At 42.2% G+C, this 18463-nt stretch overlaps 2 protein-coding genes across 8 annotated transcripts in view; one reads left to right on the forward strand and one right to left on the reverse strand.

Moving 5' to 3' along the window:
• Positions 1 to 830: 830 nt before the first annotated feature.
• On the reverse strand, positions 831 to 10268 carry ZAR1L (zygote arrest 1 like). Its single transcript, XM_015120838.3, has 4 exons — positions 8055 to 10268; positions 7423 to 7515; positions 5599 to 5673; positions 831 to 1171 (listed from the first exon to the last, which is right to left on the reverse strand). Exons 1-4 carry the CDS (start codon positions 8838 to 8840, stop codon positions 1028 to 1030), a joined length of 1098 nt encoding a protein of 365 aa, XP_014976324.1. The 5' UTR covers positions 8841 to 10268; the 3' UTR covers positions 831 to 1027.
• A 1605-nt stretch (positions 10269 to 11873) lies between these two features.
• Positions 11874 to 18463, forward strand: part of BRCA2 (BRCA2 DNA repair associated) — an 86425-nt gene continuing 79835 nt past the window's right edge. For 5 of the 7 annotated variants that reach the window (XR_013407876.1, XM_077974176.1, XM_077974178.1 and 2 more), the window contains exons 1-3: positions 12260 to 12452; positions 13206 to 13311; positions 15865 to 16113. Coding sequence is in view for 5 of the 7 variants with exons in the window: in XM_077974176.1 (XP_077830302.1) it covers positions 13245 to 13311; positions 15865 to 16113 (316 nt within the window). In the remaining 2 variants the exon portion in view is untranslated. Of the gene's footprint in view, positions 11943 to 12259; positions 12453 to 13205; positions 13312 to 15864; positions 16114 to 18463 lie in introns of those variants that run through there. The other 2 variants (XM_077974177.1, XM_077974181.1) reach the window with 2 other exon arrangements.

The raw sequence follows: 18463 nt of genomic DNA on the forward strand, positions 1-18463 counted from the left end.
CATGACCTTAAACCCATGGATTTTTCTTCCTCTCCCTGGCCACCACCCTTGTCCAAGCCATCAGTTTGCTCATGTGTTCATTAACCTCCCAACCGGTCTCCCTCTAAAGTGAGCTTTTTGAACTGAGAATGTGTCTGCACTGTTGAAAGCCCCTCATGGGCTGTCATTTGCTTAAACATGGCCTTGAGAACCCTTTGTGATCAGAGCCCCGTCTTCTGCAGCCTCATCCCCCACGTCAGCCCCAGGGGGATCCTATTCCTCAGCCCCTCAAGGCCTTTGCTCCTGCTGTTCCCTTAGATCAAAACCATCTTCTCCCAGCTCCCTTCATCCTGCAGGTCTCAATCTCATGTCACCTCTTCCCAGCCACCTTGTCTAAAAGATTACTCTCATAGCACCCTGTTTCCTTCATGGCATTTATCACATTCTGAACTTGAGAAGTACAAATGTAATTGTGAAAGCATGAAGCAAGTCCTACTCTACCTGGTTTAAATCCTGGCACTCTGCTCTGGCCTCTGTGTGCCTCCATCTCCTCAGCTATGAAAAGCTACAATAGTTCCTGCTTCATATGGCTGCTGTGGGGAGTTACAGCAATGCACGGCACATGCTAAAGGCTGCCTCAGCATTTGCTATAGTTGTGCATACTTGAAGGAAGGACCTTGCCCCTTCATCATCTCTATATATAACACTTAGAACCAGTGCTTAGAACATCCGACTTACACAAATTTGTCAAAAGAATGGCTATTTTTCTTCATTAGTTCCCCTTCATATAAGTGACAGTATCTACCATTTCCCAATGCCATATATTGATGTTTTCACACTAGGATCACCAATTAATGTGGCTTCATGGTCTAGTGCACATGCATTTATTTTATTCTATTCACATTGTACAATTGTTACACAACCTACAAAAAGTACAAAAGCCTAGCCGTTTTCCAATGCCAGGTCAGAGCCAAGTTGCAAAAAAGGAATACAGCACAGTCAGTTACAAGAAGAGCTCAGAGGTCCTGTACAAGTCACACTGTACAAGTTACATCACATGTTTAAAGCTGTAAATATTGCCACAGGAGAATCTCTTGTCTTTGCAGCGACCACACAGTTCTTGTCGATGAGGCCTCCTTAGATCGATGTGTCTTTTCTTTTGAGGACAGGAACAATGAGACTTTGAGCAGGTCTTTAGGAAACAAGGAAGAGTTTGGACACTAAATGATCGGTTTAGTGTTTCAAATGTAATCCTCAAATCACAGTACTGCTCCCTATTACCCTGTCCCTGAAATCTTCATCCTGAGTCCTACACGAAGGCCAAGACCAAGTTGTACAAAATTACTTGTATCATATTAAATGTCAAATATATTTTCAAGATGATCACAGAAGATATTCAAGAGAATACTGTGGAGCCAATCAAGACAACATAATGTAAAAGAAGAATTTAAGAGTTTTGTAGAATTTCTTCACTCTGTAGATTTTTATATTTGTAGCTGAACCAGTCAAGGCAACATAGTGTAAGAGAAAAAAATTAATCAAGAGTTTTATAGAGTTTCCTCACTATGCAGATTTTTAGATTTGTAGGCAGGTCAGGGTGAGTGGCAGTGGGTAGGAATTAAGTGAACATTTTAAAAAGACTAGAGCGGATGTTCTCAACCAGGGGTGATTTTACTCCATCTCCAACCCCAGTGGATATTTGGCAATGTCTGAATATATTTTGGGTTGTTAAAACTGGGAGAGAGGGGTATTCTGGAGGAAACTAATGTTTATTTCCAGTCGTGCCTAATCTTTACTAGGATATAAAACAGTGCCTTTCGACCATTATCTCATTTCTGTCTTCCAATAATTAAAACTAATATCCTATGGAAACTGGTACATTACCCTGGTTCCATTCCCCCAACCCTGCCAATCTTTGACATTGATAATCACTGTTCTATTTTCTACATGTCCCATAGCCACACAGAATAAGTCAAGATGTACTTTTTTTTTTTGGAGACGGAGTCTCACTCTGTCTCCCAGTCTGGATGGAGTGCAGTGGTGAGATCTTGGCTCACTGCAACCTCCATCTCCTGGGTTCAAGCAATTGTCCCTGCCTCAGCTTCGTGAGTAGCTGGAATTACAGGCACTCACCACTAGGCCCAGCTAATTTTTGTATTTTTTAGTAGAGATGGGGTTTCACCATGTTGGCCACGCTGGTCTTGAATGCCTGACCTGAGGTGATCTGTCCGCCTTGGCCTCCCAAAGTGCTGGGAATACAGGCGTGAGCCACCACGCCTGGCCAAGATGTACCTTTTTGTATTGTGAAAATAGACATTTTTATTATTCTAATTGCAGTCTTAAACATGATTTAATCAAACTGTTCTGTTGAAGAATATGCCTCCTTATAAGAAAATTCTAACAAGTAAAACTCACATGGTGTTTACTATGTGCCTAGCACTCTCTTAAGCACTTTATATATATGAATTCATTTAATTCTCACAACATCCTTACAAAGAAAGGCTCAATAAAATAAGGATTTACCCTAAAGGTAGATTTCTGCTTCTGGAAATGGTGGATTAGGTAATTCTAACTAAGTCTCCTGGATGACTACAAAAGCTGAGCTAAAAATAACTATTTGGATCACTGAGAAATTATCAGAGCATTAGAGATGAAAACTCAGAAATAGGCGAGTGCTTGATATCTGGGACTGTTTACTCTCACTATAGATTTTTCACATGTAATAGCTAGCACTCAATCAACAATAACTAGGTACTGTATATGAGGAGACAGAACAACATACTTGAAAGCCAAGAGGACAGCAATAGACTCACAGGGTATTGAGTTAATGGAGTTCTCTGACACAGATTTTAAAATCACTAAGTGCTAATATGTTCAAGGAAATAAAACTAATATTTCCAGCAGAAAAATTGAAGTTTTCTTCTAAAGAAATAAAAATTCTGGAACAGAAAAATACAACAAATAAAATCAATAGTTCAATGGATGTTTTAATCACAGATTAAAAAGAGCTGCGATGAGAAATGGAAGATGGTTTAGTAGATAATATTCAGCCTAAAGCAAGAAGAGCTAAAAGCATAGAAAATATAGATAAGCACATAAGAGACAGAAAGAAATATGGTGCAAAGGTCTAGTATGAGTAATTGGAAGAAAGAAGGAATAGGAGCAGAAGTAACATTTGAAAAGATAACAGTTGATAATTTCTCAAAAGGACTTAAAATCTTTAAGCTGCAGTTTCAAGAAACACTGTGAAACTCAAGCAGGACAATTACAAAGAAACTACAACTAGGCATATCATTGTAAAACTGCTGAAAAACCAAGGCAAAGAGAAGTAAGCAAATTTAAGAAGGGGAAAGAGAAGAGAAGATTACTTCAAAAGAGATGCAGTAAGAGCTACGTTGTTTCATAGAAACAATGAAATTCAGATCCTTAAAGGGCAGAAAGAACTATTTCCAACCTAGAAATTCTATGCCCAGTGAAAATATCTCTTAAAAAGGTATCCAAGGCTGGGCATGATGGTTCATGCCTATAATCCCAGTACTTTGGGAGGCCGAGGCAGGTGGATAACCTGAGGTCAGGAGTTTGAGACAAGCCTGGCCAACACGGAGAAACCCCGTCTATACTAAAAATACAAAAATTAGCCGGGCGTGGTGGCATGCGCCTGTAGTCCCAGCTACTGGGAAGGCTGAGGCAGGAGAATCACTTGAACTCAGGAGGCAGAGGTTGCAGTGAGCCGAGATCATGCCACTGTGAGACGAGATCATGCCACTCCAGAGGTTGCAGTGAGCTGAGATCATGCCACTCCAGCCTGGGTGATGGAGCAAGACTCTATCTCAAAAAAAAAAAAAAAAAAATATATATATATATATATATATATATATATCCGGACAAAATAGAATTTGTCACCTCCAGACCAATACTATGGAAAACATTAAATTTCAAGTCAAAGGAAAGTGGCCCTAGAAACAAGAAGATACAAAGAATAACAGAAATAATGTGTAGCTAAAACTAAATGAATACTGAGTATACACAACAATCTTATAAAATTTTAAATATAAGTAAAATAAGTATACAATAATAGCATATAAGTTAGGATGTAGTTAGAGTGTTCTGGAGTCATTGCATTGTCTGTGAAAGGCAAGATTAGGCCAAGCGCAGTGGCTCACGCCTGTAATCCCAACACTTTGGGAGGCCGAGGCGCGTGGATCATGAGGTCAGGAGTTTGAGACCAGCCTGGCCAACATAGTGAAACCCTGTCTCTACTAAAAATACAAAAATTAGCCAGGCGTGGTGGTGGTGGGCGCCTATAGTCCCAGCTACTTGGGAGGCTGAGGGAGGAGAATCACTTGAACCCGGGAGGCGGAGCTTGTAGTGAACCAAGATTGCACCTGCACCCCACTGCACTCCAGCCTGGGCGACACAGCAAGGCTGTCTCAAAAAAAAAAAAAAAAAAAAAGCAAGATTAACAATTTAGACTTTGACAAGTCAGACAGTCATGTTTTTTCTATGGTAACCATCAAAAGGACATTAAAAAATGATAGAAAGGAAAATGAAATATTAAAAAAATTCAAGTGAACACAAGAGAAAAGAAAAAGGGGTGGAGTAAAAAGAAAATACATTTAAACCCAGTTTAATAAGTAGTTATATCGAATATCAGACTGAGAATGTCAGACTAGAAAATCAGAGGATGAATCACTTATAAGCTAGTTTTCAAAATATCATATATTTTATTTATTTATTTATTTATTTTTGAGATGGAGTCTTGCTCCGTCACCCAGGCTGGAGTGTAGTGGCACCATCTCAGCTCACTGCAACCTCCACCTCCCATGTTCAAGCAATTTTTCTGCCTCAGCTTCCTAAGTAGCTGGGACTACAGGTGCCCGCCACCACGCCCGGCTAATTTTTGTATTTTTAGTAGAGATGGGGTTTCACCATATTGGCCAGGCTGTTCTCAAACTCCTAACCTCATGATCCGCCCACCTCGGCCTCCCAAAGTGCTGGGATTACAGGCATGAGCCACCACGCCCGGCCCATTTATTTCTACTAATTATAGAAAAAGAAGAAATATTGTTAACTAAGGACTTAGATTTAAAAACATATTGATTACAAAAAGCAAGTTAAGGATCTCACCCAATTCTGTGAATTTCTAAACATTGGAGACACCATAGAATCCAGTCAGAGCTCTGATACTATCCATCTAAACTTGGGAAAGTTATTTTTGAACTTAGCGTTCAGATCTATAAAATGGAAATAACATCTCCCACAAAGATTAGATGACAGGAGGTAATGCATGTAAAGCACTATCTCAAAATGTGGCATGTAGTAAACAATTAATAGCAGTTACCTTTTACATTACTACATTCTAACTATGCAGAGGGTGTCAGAGGACAAACACACACACACCCCATAAGGCAACTTGAAATAGTGAATCTTCCCCTCTTTCCCTTCCAAAAAGATGCAAACTAGAATTTATGCTTCCATTTTTCTAAAATATAACATTTCAAACATACAGAACACTCCTATACCAATATCCAGCTATATCAAATCCTAACATTTTGTCACAGAGGCTTCATTTTAGGAATGAAACATTATAGACACAATGGAAGTGTTTCATATGCTCACCTGACATTGGATTGCTTCTACTCGATAAGGGTTAAAACTCTTTTGGCATTTACAACAGAGTTGTTTGAAATAAACCTAAAGAGAAATATGTTTTTTTCAAAATACAAGCTTTTATACATACCCACACCCTGCAGAGGCTCCCAGTTCTTAATTTCAGTAATCCATTCCCTTGCCTTGTATCTTGCTTTTACCAACCTCTACCCTTGAGGTTTCAAGGTATACTAGTTCTTACTAATCACTTTTTCTTTGAATCTAATTTTCCTTACCCGTAAAATTGGAATAATAACCTCCGCCTCCTGGGTTCAAGCGATTCTCCTGCCTCACCCTCCCGAGTAGCTGGGTGCCCACCACCACACCTGGCTAATTTATTGTCTTTTTAGTAGAGACTGGGTTTTGCCATGTTGGCCAAGCTGGTCTCGAACTCCTGACCTTAAATGATCCACCCGCTTCGGCCTCCCAAAGTGCTGGAATTACAAGCCTGAGCCACTGCACCCAGCTGGAATACCATTATTAATACTTACTTTTTCCATAGTTCTGAAAACTCCCCAATAATGTACACCAAGTACCACAGTAGATACTCAATGGGAAGTGGCCATCATACTTTTTGTCCTTGTCTTTTAGCTCTTACATGTTTCATTTTTCAGTATTTCCTGGCTTAAACTTTAAATTACTTGTGGTTACCTATCAATACCACCTGCTTTCAAGGTTTTGTGCAATTTCCTGTGCACATTTTCCCCCTGCCTTGCTTGGTGAACTCTTCCTCCTATTTATTCTGTAAAATCCTGCTTGGACATCAAGCTGTCTTCCCTGAGACAGAGCTAATCCCCTCCTTCCTGTGCTATCTCTGTACTGCTTCCATATGAAGGATGCTACTGCACGTATTGCCAAATTACATTTTGTTTCCATCACTCCTATCAAAATAAATTCCTTGAGAACGAGTTCTATGTTTTGTTCTTTGTATCCTAGTGCCTTGGAATGTTTGAATTAAACTCGTTTTTCTTCTGGCAAGAGAAGGAAGTAAATTCAACTTCAACTTTAAAAATCTATTCCCTCTCTAGGTCTCTAGTAAATAGCTCGTGTGAGAAGTCAGGTTTTCATCCGGAACTCAATGCCTCTTTGCCCTCTCTCTCCACAGTCCTTTGGCCAGTAAGGCAATTTCTAAACAGGCGATAGCACAGGGCGTTCGCACTCAAATGCAATAACATCGGGCCATGTAGACTGTTGCAAAACGAGGTGCACAGGGCGAGGAAAAGAAGAGGAAGCCTCAGGGGCAGCCTGCTGTTCTCAGTCTCAAACAAGGGTCTCTAATGACCAGAGCCTACGGGATTCATGAAGATAAAGAAATGCAGAATTTAATGTGAAGTCTTTTCCAATCCTAATATGTTGGCAATTAAATTAGGAAGGGGGCAAAGGAAACCCTAGGCGTAGCCTAAGTCTCTTACAGGCAAATCTTTCCAGTAAGTTTTTTCACTTATTGCTCCACCTTGTGGACAAACAGTGGAAATGTCCTAGCGCTAAGGCCCAGACCTATTCCAAGCACACCAACTAAAAAACGGTTACAAAAACTTCCAGTGTACACAAGGACAAAAGCTCATCTAAGTAACCTGACATTTTGTCAACTATAACGCCAGAGTATGGTTCGGAAACTCAGATCCGATTCAGTTCCATTCGTTCACTGAGCACTTCCGGTACACTTGGCACTGGTGATGCCACCAAGATCAAGACAAGACTGTGACAGTCATGCTCCCTCAGGAATCACATTCTTCCTCGCTTAACGTCTGTGCCCACCCCATCCTCCTCTCACCTCCTACTCATTTTACTTACCTTGTTCGTTCCGGAAATGCACCACACGTAAGCACTCTCCCACCTGGTCTTACAATCTTTACAGTGAAAATAGCCATATTTGGGTTCCAAAAACTGAAAAGAAAGAAGAAAAGTACTTTACCGTCATGCAAGGGGAAAAAAGCCAGATCCTTCTTTATGACTTTGTATAAGGAAAAAAAAATGACTTCTTTAACCTCACTTGTATCTATTCTCAAGACTACTGCATTAATTCAGTTTCTCATCTCTCATAAAGATTACTCTGGGATTCTTTTTGCTGCCGTCTTTGGTACTTTTCCAATCCATTTTCCACAATGCTACCGGCACAATCTTCCCAAAACGAAAGTCTGATTTCATATATCACAGACTCGAAGCCCTTCTTCGTCTCCAAACCCCCCAGTAGCAGTAGTTGCCAGACTGTTGGTTTTCACAGGCTTAGTTGGGTTGGCACCTATTTTACCCAAAACTTACCAAACATACAGGCCACGTGAAATGCATATTTTCAGAGCTCCCTCTCCTTCACCAAGTACGTGGAAGAACAGAGAGAAGATTTTGCTCTTATTGCCCCCATAGATGGAAAAGGAGGGAGAGGATGGGGCAGGTCGAGGACTAAGAAGAGGGAACAGAGGATCCACCTGGAAGTTGGGCCTCCGGAGAGGCTCCGTGGCGGCGTCTCCCGGCACCTGCTTGCTCTTCGTTTCCTGAGGGCACAGGGCGTCTTTCTCCCCCGATTCCTCCGGCTGCCCAGGTTTCTCCGGCCTGTCAGCTTCTGACCTCGGTGGTGATGGCTGCGGCTGGCTGGCCTCCTCAGGGCCTGGGAGCGCCTTGCTCTCCGCGTGGTCCCCATCTCTCCGCAGGCGGATCAAGCTCCTGCGGCCGGTGCCGGGCGAAGTGACCCCGCAAGCTGGCAGGGCCTCCCGGGGGTCTCTGCCGTCCCAGGGGGAGCAGCTGCTGAGGGTGCGAGGCCCCAGCGAGCACTGCACAGCCTTGTCCACCCGCGGGCTCACCTGCACGCCCACCTCCTTGGTGTTGGGCTTGCACAGCCGCGGGCTCAGGCTGGGGTTCATCTGGGAGAGGATGGCCTTAAGCTGCGCCCTCTTGTAAGGGTCCATGCAGTAGTCAGGGGCGTTCGCGGGCACCAGCAGCCCTGGCCTGGCCAGAAAAGTGGGGGGACCCATATTTTGCCTCCAGTCGGGCTGTTTGTGCCCTGAGAGTCCAGGCTGGCCCAAAGGCACTGTGTTTCCATAACCCTGGTACAAGCCATAGGGAACACGGACAAAGCGCTCCATCCGCTCAGCAGGTGCTAAGGCGCAGCCTAATATCCTAGCCAGTTTGTTTGTGTCCTTATTTTGCCTTCCTCCTTCATCCGCCCCTTCTTTCTCCTGATCAGGTTCGTTCAGATTCATTCCTGGCTTTTCCATTTATTTCAGATTCTAATGGGAGCTGCCGCCTATTACCCTGATTGAGGGAGAGACGCTCTATCTACAGATGTCTAATTGCCACCTGATTCCTACCTAATTGCTTTTCCCTACCTCTTCAATTCACTGCTCAGGGAATCTTTTTTTCAAAGCTGTTTTTCATTTCCAGCTTATTCACACATTTGCTTTAATTAATGATTAATTCATATATTCCTGTAGTGACCATTCTAAAGATCCTTTGTAAGGTAATGTGGTAATGTCAGGTAATATTTTAAGGTACAGCCATTATGGACAACAGTATGAGGTTCCTTTAAAAAAGTAAATAGAAGTACCAGATAATCCAGCAATCCCACCACTGGGTATTTACCCAAAGGAAATGAAATCAATACCCTGAAGAGAGATCTTCACTTCCTTGTTCGTTGTAGCATTACGCACATTAGCCACGTTATGGAAACAACCTAAGTGTCTGTTAACAGATGAATGGATAGAGAAATTGTGGCACGTATTTATACAATGGAATATTATTCAGCCTTAAAACAGGAGATCCTGGCTGGGCGCAGTGGCTCTCACCTGTAATCCCAGCAGCTTAGGAGGCCAAGGCAGGTGGATTCACCCGAGGTCAGGAGTTCGAGACTAACCTGGCCAACATGGTGAAACCCTGCCTCTAATAAAAATACAAAACTCAGCCGGGTGTGGTGGCATGCTCCTGTAAGCCCAGCTACTCGGGAGGTTGAGGCTGGAGAATTGCCTGAACCCGGTAGGCGAAGGTTGCAGTGAGCTGAGATCACGCCACTGCACTCCAGTCTGGGCAACAGAGAGAGCAAGACTCCATCTCAAAAAACAAACAAACAAACAAACAAAAACAGGAGATCCTGCCATTTGCAACAACATGGGTAAAACTGGGGGACATTATGCTAAGTGAAATAAGCCAGATAGAACACTACTGCATAAACTCACTGATATGTGGAATCTGAAAAAGTCAAATACATAGAAGCAGAAAGTAGAAGGGTGGTTACCAGGGACAGGAAGTTGGGAGGGATGGAGAGAGACTGATCAGAGCCTAAAATGTTACAGTTAGGTAGAATGAACGAGTCTAGAGATCTAATTTACAGCATAATGACTATGGTACTGTATTTTATACTGGAAATTTTCAAAGAGAGATTTCAGGTCCTCTCACCGCACACAAAAGAAAGGTAATTATGTGAAGAGATGGATATGTTAATTGCTTGACTGTAGTAATCATCTCACTATGAACATATATCAAAATATGTCATGCACATTAAATATATACAACTTTTAGGAAATAATGGTTTTTGGGGTTGTTGTTTGTTTGCTTGTTTGAAATGGAGTTTCCTCGCTCTGTCTCCCAGGCGGGAGTGCAGTGACATGATCTCGGCTCACTGCAATCTCCACCTCCTGGATTCAAGCGATTCTCCCATCTCAGCCTCCCGAGCAGCTGGGATTACAGGCACATGCCACCACACCCAGTGAATTTTTTGTATTTTTAGTAGAGATGGGGTTTCATCATGTTGGCCAGGTTGGTCTTGAACTCCTGACCTCAGGTGATCTGTCCACCTCAGCCTCCCAAAGTGCTGTAATTACAGGCGCGAGCCACCATGCCCAGCCGGAAATAATGTTTTTAATAAAAATTAAAGCATATTGTAAATTGAATACAAATAGTACATTGAGCAGCTGCACTAGAAGATAATAAGTAAGAAAGTCTATTATGGTAGAGCTAATGAGTGGCAAGTCCCCGGTACAAAGAGAACAAGAAACATAAAGGTATAGGGGGGTGTACATAATGAGAGAAAATGTATTTCTGAGACTTGTGTGAAACGCCACGGGTTCTCACTAGCCCACTCCTAGTGAGACACCCTTCCCCCCAAAAAAGGGGACAAAGCAAATTGTTCTGATTTATAGGGTGAATAAATCACAGGTTAGTTAAGTGTATGAAGTCAAACAGACTAGAATTCAAACCTGGGCCTTACTACCAGGCACATTACTTAAGTACTTGATTCAGCATCCTCATCTGACAATACTGACCAATTTATAGGATTATTGTAAGATTAAACACGGTATTGCTTGAAAACCCAAAGCAGAATGCCTAACTCATAAAATGTTCGGTAAGTGGTAGCTGTTATTAGTAAGGATCACAGACGTATTTCTTTGCGAATTAGAGCAAAAGCTTTAGAATCTATCTGCATTAGTAAGGCCTCCTGCTACAGCTAAGGATTACTGATTATCAAACTAACATGGTCCTTAAGGAACCAAGTGGAGCCCATCCTTTTTCTAATCCAAGGTTGCTTCTGTTTACTGCTCAAGCACTTTCTGGAAGCAGCAAAGCCCCCATAGGAGCAACTCTCACTTACTGAATCCATTTGAAGGCTTTGTAGGTCTTACAACAAACCCTATTCAGCCTTGTATTAGGCATGTTACAGAACCAACGAATTCAGAGATCAAGTCAGGTCTTCCAGTTCAGCCTGCGAGGAAGACAGGTGATCCGAATCCTAAGAATCCAAAAGATGGGCCGGGCGCAGTAGCTCACGCCTGTAATCCCAGCGGTTTGGGAGGCCGAGGCAGGCGGATCACCTGAGGTCGGGAGTTCGAGACCAGCCTGACCAACATGGAGAAACCCAGTCTCTACTAAAAATACAAAATTAGCCGGGCGTGGTGGCGCATGCCTGTAGTCCCAGCTGCTCGGGAGGCTGAGGCAGGAGAATCGCTTGATCCCGACAGGCGGAAGTTGCGGTGAGCCGAGATCGCGCCACTGCACTCCTGCCTGGGCAGCAAGAGCGAAACTCCGTCTCAAAAAAAAAAAAAAAAAAAAAAAAAAGAATGCAAAAGATACTACCAAGGCCTGCGGAGCGAGGTACCTAACACTTCATGAGCGAGTTAAGATGGGTTTCACAATTTTTCAAGCTTGGAAGTCTTGAACACCTGCTACCCAATAGCAGCACAGCTACAGGAACTAAAATCTGATTTCAAATAACAGCCCCGCCCACTACCACGAAGTGAAGTCATCCGCAACCACACACCGACCACTGTAAGCTTTTGTAAGACTGGCTCGCTTTAGGGAACAGGTCTTGAGAGAACATCTCTTTTAAGGTCAGAACAAAGGTCTTTCAAAGGTCCCAGGTCGTGTGCCGAAGGCGCCCACCCAAACATGACCTAGAGCAAAAAGAAAAGGATGGGGGACTTGGAGTAGGCATAGGGGCGGCCCCTCCAAGCAGGGTGGTCTGGGACTCTTAAGGGTCAGCGAGAAGAGAACACACACTCCAGCTCCCGCTTTGATCGGTCCGATACTGACGGCTGTGATGCCTGACAAGGAATTAACTTTCGCCACACTGAGAAACACCCGCGCGGCCCAGCCAGACCTGACTTCCGGGTGGTGCGTGTGCTGCGTGCCGCGTCACGGCGTCACGTGGCCAGCGCGTGCTTGTGGCGCGAGCTTCTGAAATCAGGCGGCAGAGGTGGAACTGCTGTGGCTCTGCTGCGCCTCGGGTCTCTTTTGCGGCGGTGGGTCGCCGCCGCGAGAAGCCTGAGCGGACAGATTTGTGACCGGCGCGGTTTTTGTCAGTCTACTCCCGCCAAAAAAGAGCTGCACCTCTGGAGCGGGTTAGTGGTGGGGGAGGGGGTGGTGGAGACGGGCTCGTCTTCCTCAGTCCCAGTCCAGCGTGGTGGGGGAGCGCCTCACGCCCCGGGTCGCAGCCGCGGCCTCTTGTCCTTTTGTCTCTGCCAACCCCCACTCATGCCTGAGGGAAAGGTCCTTGTCCCGAAGGCAAGTTTTCGCCAAATTCGAGCCCCGTCCCTTCCCTGGGTCTCCGTTTCCCGCCTCCAGCCCGGCCTTTGGGCTCCGCCTTGCACTCAAAGGCTTACCTCCCTCCCAGCTGTCCCAGATATCGCCATCTGAAATTTCTTTAATTGGAAACACGATCACTTTAACGGAATATTGCTGTTTGAGGGAAGTGTTTTACAGCGGCTGGGCACCCTGCATCCGCCTTACTCAAGCCCCCGGTAGTCGCTGTATTCCGAAGACAGGCTGACGGGAATTATCAGGCGGCGTTGTTCTCTAACAGGAGCCCTCTGTCCCCACTAGCTACGCGTCACTGCTTAGCGTGATTGAAACTAAATCGTATGAAAATCCTCTTCTCTAGTCGCACTAGCCACGTTTCCAGTGCTTCATGTGGCTAGTGGCACCTGTTTGGACAGCACGACTGTAAAATGTTCCCAACCTCACAGTAAGCTGTTATCGTTCCAGGAGCTGGGACTGAATTTCAGATAAATTTTCCAGCGCTTCTGATTTTTACCTCGGTCACATATTAAGGAATGCATCCCTGTGTAAGTGCATTTTGGTCTTCTGTTTTGCAGACTTACTTACCAGGCGTTGGAGGAATATTGTAGGTAAAAATGTCTATTGGATCCAAAGAGAGGCCAACATTTTTTGAAATTTTTAAGACACGCTGCAACAAAGCAGGTATTGAAAATTTTTATATAACTTTATAAATTACGCCGAGAAATTGTTTTCTAAAAAATGCTTGCTAAAAACCCAATACGTCACAGTTTTGCTTAGAACCATAAACTGTTCCTTATGTATGCATAAATCCAGTTAACAACATAATCATCGTTTGCAGGTCAACCAGATGATAAATATAGAGCCTCTAGTGGAAAAAGAGGAAACTGGCCCCTTGACTAGCAGTAGGAAGAATTACTAATAAATCAGAAGCATTAATGTTACTTTATGGCAGAAGTTGTCTAAGTTTTTGGTTTCAGTACTCCTTATACTCTTAAAAATGATCTAGGACCCCCGGAGTCCTTTTGTTTATGTAGCTTACCATATTAGAAATTTAAAACTAAGAATTTAGGGCCGGGCACGGTGGCTCACGCCTGTAATCCCAGCACTTTGGGAGGCCGAGGTGGGCGGATCACTTGAGGCCAGGAGTTCAAGACCAGCCTGGCCAACATGGTGAAATCCTGTCTCTACTAAAAATACAAAAAATTTGCTGGGCGTGGTGGCCCGTGCCTGTAATCCCAGCTACACAGGAGGCAGAGGCAGAGGCAGGAGAACCGCTTGAACCCCTGAGGCGGAGGTTGCAGTGAGCCAAGATCTGGCCACTGCACTCCAGCCTGGCCACATAGCGTGACTCTGTTTTAAAAAAAAAAAAAAAAAAAAAAAAAACTAAGAACTGAAAGTTATTAATTTACTTGAAAATAATAAAAGCTAACCCATTGCATATTATCACAATATTCTTAGGAAAAATAACTTTTTGAAAACAAGTTGAGTGGAATAATTTTTACGTTTTTGCAGTTCTCTTTAATGTCTGGCTAAATAGAGATAGCTGGATTCACTTATCTGAGTCAAATCTGTTATTTTGGTAGAAGTATATGAAAAAAATTAACCTCACACAGCTAGATAGTTGAAAAAAGGAATATTTTAATAGTCTTCAGTTACTTGGTATTTTTCCTTGTACTTTGCATAGATTTTTCAAAGATCTAATAGATACACCATAGGTCTTTCCATGGTGCAACATCGTGCAGTGATTATTTGGAAGATAGTGGCATTCTGAATTATACAAAGTTTCCAAATATTAATACATTGCATTAAACAGTATTTTAAAAATGACATTCATTAACATCACCATGGATCTCAGAACAGTCTTTTAAGATTGGGTAGAAATGAGCCACTGGAAATTCTAATTTTCATTTGAAACTCTGATTTCCTTGCAGCAACAAGCTCACTTCATTGATTTGTGAGAAAATGTCTACCAAATTATTTAAGTTGAAATAACTTACTTTGTCAGCCGTTCTTTCAAGTAAAAATGACTTTTCATTGAAAAAATTGCTTGTTCAGATCACAGCTCAATACATGAGTGCTTTTCTAGACGCTATTGTACTTTAACATGCAGAAATGCTTTATGTATGCTTCCTATTTTGTCAAATTATTAAAAGAAGTGCTAAAGCATTGAGCTTTAAAATTAATTTTTACTGCTTCATTGGGACATTCTTATGTTAAACTGGCATCATTATTTTTTTTTTAATAAGGACACACAGTGGTAAGGAATATAATGACTACTAGTGTTAGTTTGGTGCCACTGCCGTAACTCATGCAAATATGCCAGCAGTTTTATCCAGCATCATCTTTGCACTGTTGATACAAATGTCAACATCATGAAAAGGGGAAATGATTCCATAGTGTTATTATGAAAGTAGTTTGGAACTGTAATGGTAGAGGGTGGATAGCTCATAATACAAATTTGTCATTTCCCTTTAAGAGAGAATTCCCATGTTATGTGAGAGTCCACATGTGCCTCATACCCGTAGATTTGCCACATCTTGTATACTCTTCAGAATTATTTGAATTTTATCTGTGGAATGTATTCTTTTTTTTTTTTCTTTTTTGAGACGGAGTGTTGCTCTGTTGCCCAGGCTGGAGTGCAGTGACGTGATCTCGGCTCACTGCAAGCTCCGCCTCCCGGGTTCACGCCATTCTCCTGCCTCAGCCTCCTTAGTGGCTGGGACTACAGGCGCCTGCCACCACGCTCGGCTAATTTTTTGTATTTTTAGTAAAGACGGAGTTTCAATGTGTTAGCAAGGTTGGTCTCGATCTTCTGACCTTGTGATCCGCCCACCTTGGCCTCCCAAAGTGTTGGAATTACAGTTGTGAGCCACCGCACCTGGCTGAATTTTATCTGTGGCGTGTATTCTTAATGTGAATAGTTTTTTATTCCGAACCGTGAATAATAAGAAAATAAATAAAATTTAATTAAATGAAAATAAAAACTAATATATACAGCTTTTAATAATATAGTTAAATGCCATCTTGTCACTTTTGTGAACTCTTGTTACACCTTTCTATAGATTCACAAGAGAATGGATTAATGATCTTGTTTAATTAATATGCCTTAACGAAAGTAATCCATAGTCAAGATCTTAAGCATTTTTTTCCTTATTACGATCTTTAACTGTTCTGGGTCATAAATTTGTCTGTCACTGGTTAAAACTAAGGTGGGATTTTTTTTTTTTTAAATAGATTTAGGACCAATAAGTCTTAATTGGTTTGAAGAACTTTCTTCAGAAGCTGCACCCTATAATTCTGAACCTGCAGAAGACTCTGAACATAAAAACAACAATTATGAACCAAACCTATTTAAAACTCCACAAAGGAAACCCTCTTATAATCAGCTGGCTTCAACTCCAATAATATTCAAAGATCAAGGGCTGACTCTGCCACTGTACCAGTCTCCTGTAAAAGAATTAGATACATTCAGATTAGACTTAGGTAAGTAATGCGATATGGTAGACTGGGGAGAACTATAGGAATTCAGGCAAACCTGTGTTAAAATCGTAGCTCATTGATTAATTGTATCATGCTGGGCAAATCAATCTCTCTGGCCTCACTTTCCTCACTCGAAAAAATGGAGACGATGACAATAATGTCTCATAGCTTTGGATTAAATTAAATAATGTAGGTACATAGTAAAAGTTCTTTCTCATCCCTCCTTTGATAAGTTTGCCAACTGAGATTTGCTGAATTATGTCTTTCTTATGTGAAAAACACCTAGGACTTGTTTTGCTGTTAATTAAACTATATTTCTTCAGGCTATCGGAGAGGACAGAGATTATTTTACCAATATACTGTAAGTATCATGATTTGGGAGGAGTTTCCCTGGCGTAGGTGCTGCATGTTTCTAAGCAATTATGTGATAAGATTATACATTCAGTCATTCAAATAATTATTACCTACTTGACATAAGTAATGAACTTTCCCTTTTCTTCAGAGTATTAATCTGTAGGAAGGGGAACAAAGAGTACGCAGATAAAGTATAGTGTAAGGTTGAATGTAGTATGTGCCAAGAGAAAAATATAAAAAAATATAATGATAGTTGAGAAGAAAAAGCAAATAGTATTGGGCAGAGTTAGGCAATTATTCCTTTGAGCTGAACCTTGAAGGATAGGTGAGATTAAGAAATTTGAAGATGTAGTAGAGTGATAATGTTCTAGGCAGAGGGAACAACATGAGGAAGAATATGTAGTTTGTTCAGGAAATAGCAAGTAATTCAGGTTGACTTTGGTGGTTTTGTGTCTGAAAGGGACCAATAGACAAGGCAAAAAGGCAGACTAAAGACAGGCATTGAATGCCAAGCTAAAGAAATTGAATTTATTTGGTTGGTTGTTGAGCAGAGAAATCACATGCAAATTTGATCATGCTACTTATTGTGTCAAACGTTTGATCATCTCCCTTTGTCCTTATAGCAAAATCTAAACTTGATATGACTTTCAAGTTCCTTTGTGATCAGGCCCCTGATTTACACTCTTGGCTCAGCTTGCCATATTCATCCCCTCGCCTATCTTCATTTACCATTCATTCCTACTGAATTTCTTTTCATTTTCAAAACCACCATGCTCTCTGGCTCTTTATACATATTGTTACCTCTACCCACAACTTACCTTCTTCCCTATTTTTTTGTCTAGCTAATTTGCATGCTCATCTTTCCGATTTTGGCTTATTTCTGCTTCTGAGAAATACTTCCTGTCTGCTCTCATTGAGCTTCTAGTGAAGGAGACATACATAAGCAATGCTTTGAAAGAAATTCATGGCAATAGGGAGTGCATATACAAAGAGAATATAGGTAATGGGCAAATATTTTCATGTATGTTATTGGATACCAAGTATACATAGGATTCAGTAAACATTTGCAGAGTATTAGTATTTATTTGCTTTAGAAAGCCTAATGATCAAACAGCAGTCTTTGGAGATAACATTTTTCAAAATGTCATGCCTGTGCCATTAGAATCTTCTAGAGTGCTCGTTGAAAGGGCAGATTCCAGGCCCCACTCTGAATCTCTTGATTTATGATTTCTGGAAATGATGCCTATGAGTCTACATTTTAAACTACCTGAATGATCCCTATAGAAAAGAAAGGCTGGAGGTAGGCAGATCAGTTAGGGGATGTGTAATGGTCTAGGTGATAGAGACAAGTGTCTGAATTACAGTAATAACAGTGAACGTAGATGTGGAAGATAAAACTATAGAACTCGGCTGGGCGCGGTGGCTCACGCCTGTAATCCCAGCACTTTGGGAGGCCGAGGCGGGCGGATCACGAGGTCAGGAGATCAAGACCATCCTGGCTAACAGGATGAAACCCTGTCTCTACTAAAAATACAAAAAATTAGCCAGGTGTGGTGGTGGGCGCCTGTAGTCCCAGCTACTCGGGAGGCTGAGGCAGGAGAATGACGTGAACCCAGGAGGCGGAGCTTGCAGTGAGCCGAGATCACGCCACTGCAGTCCAGCCTGGGCGACAGAGCAAGACTCCGTCTCAAAAAAAAAAAAAACTATAGGACTCTACAGTAGTCTAGATATGGAGGATTCAAAAAAAGGAACAAATGACAGGGCAAAGCATAGTTAGAACACAGTAGTAACAGTCATAGAAATGGATAAGGGAGTCATCCATTCAGCAAATACTTACTGCTTACTTGTGCCTGGCAACCTGCTCGGCATTAAGGATACAAATGTGAATAAGATGTCCTTTGACCTCTAAGTACTCAGTCTTGTAAGCATGTCTTGTAAACACATCTAAGTACTCAGTCTTGTGAGCACATCTTGGTTGCCTCCATAAAAATAAATATAC

The sequence above is a fragment of the Macaca mulatta genome, chromosome 17, assembly GCF_049350105.2.
Source record: "Macaca mulatta isolate MMU2019108-1 chromosome 17, T2T-MMU8v2.0, whole genome shotgun sequence".
Lineage (NCBI taxonomy): Eukaryota > Metazoa > Chordata > Mammalia > Primates > Cercopithecidae > Macaca > Macaca mulatta.

What these genes read in the sequence shown, in the direction of transcription:
- ZAR1L (XM_015120838.3), bottom strand. Translation starts at nt 8,840, where the DNA reads ATGGAAAAGCCAGGAATGAATCTGAACGAACCTGATCAGGAGAAAGAA. An exon ending in TCCGGAGGCCCAACTTCCAG is followed by an intron (nt 7,516 to 8,054) that starts GTGGATCCTCTG and finishes CTTTCTTTTCAG; the next exon opens with TTTTTGGAACCCAAATATGG. An exon ending in TAGAAGCAATCCAATGTCAG is followed by an intron (nt 1,172 to 5,598) that starts GTGAGCATATGA and finishes TGTTTCCTAAAG; the next exon opens with ACCTGCTCAAAGTCTCATTG.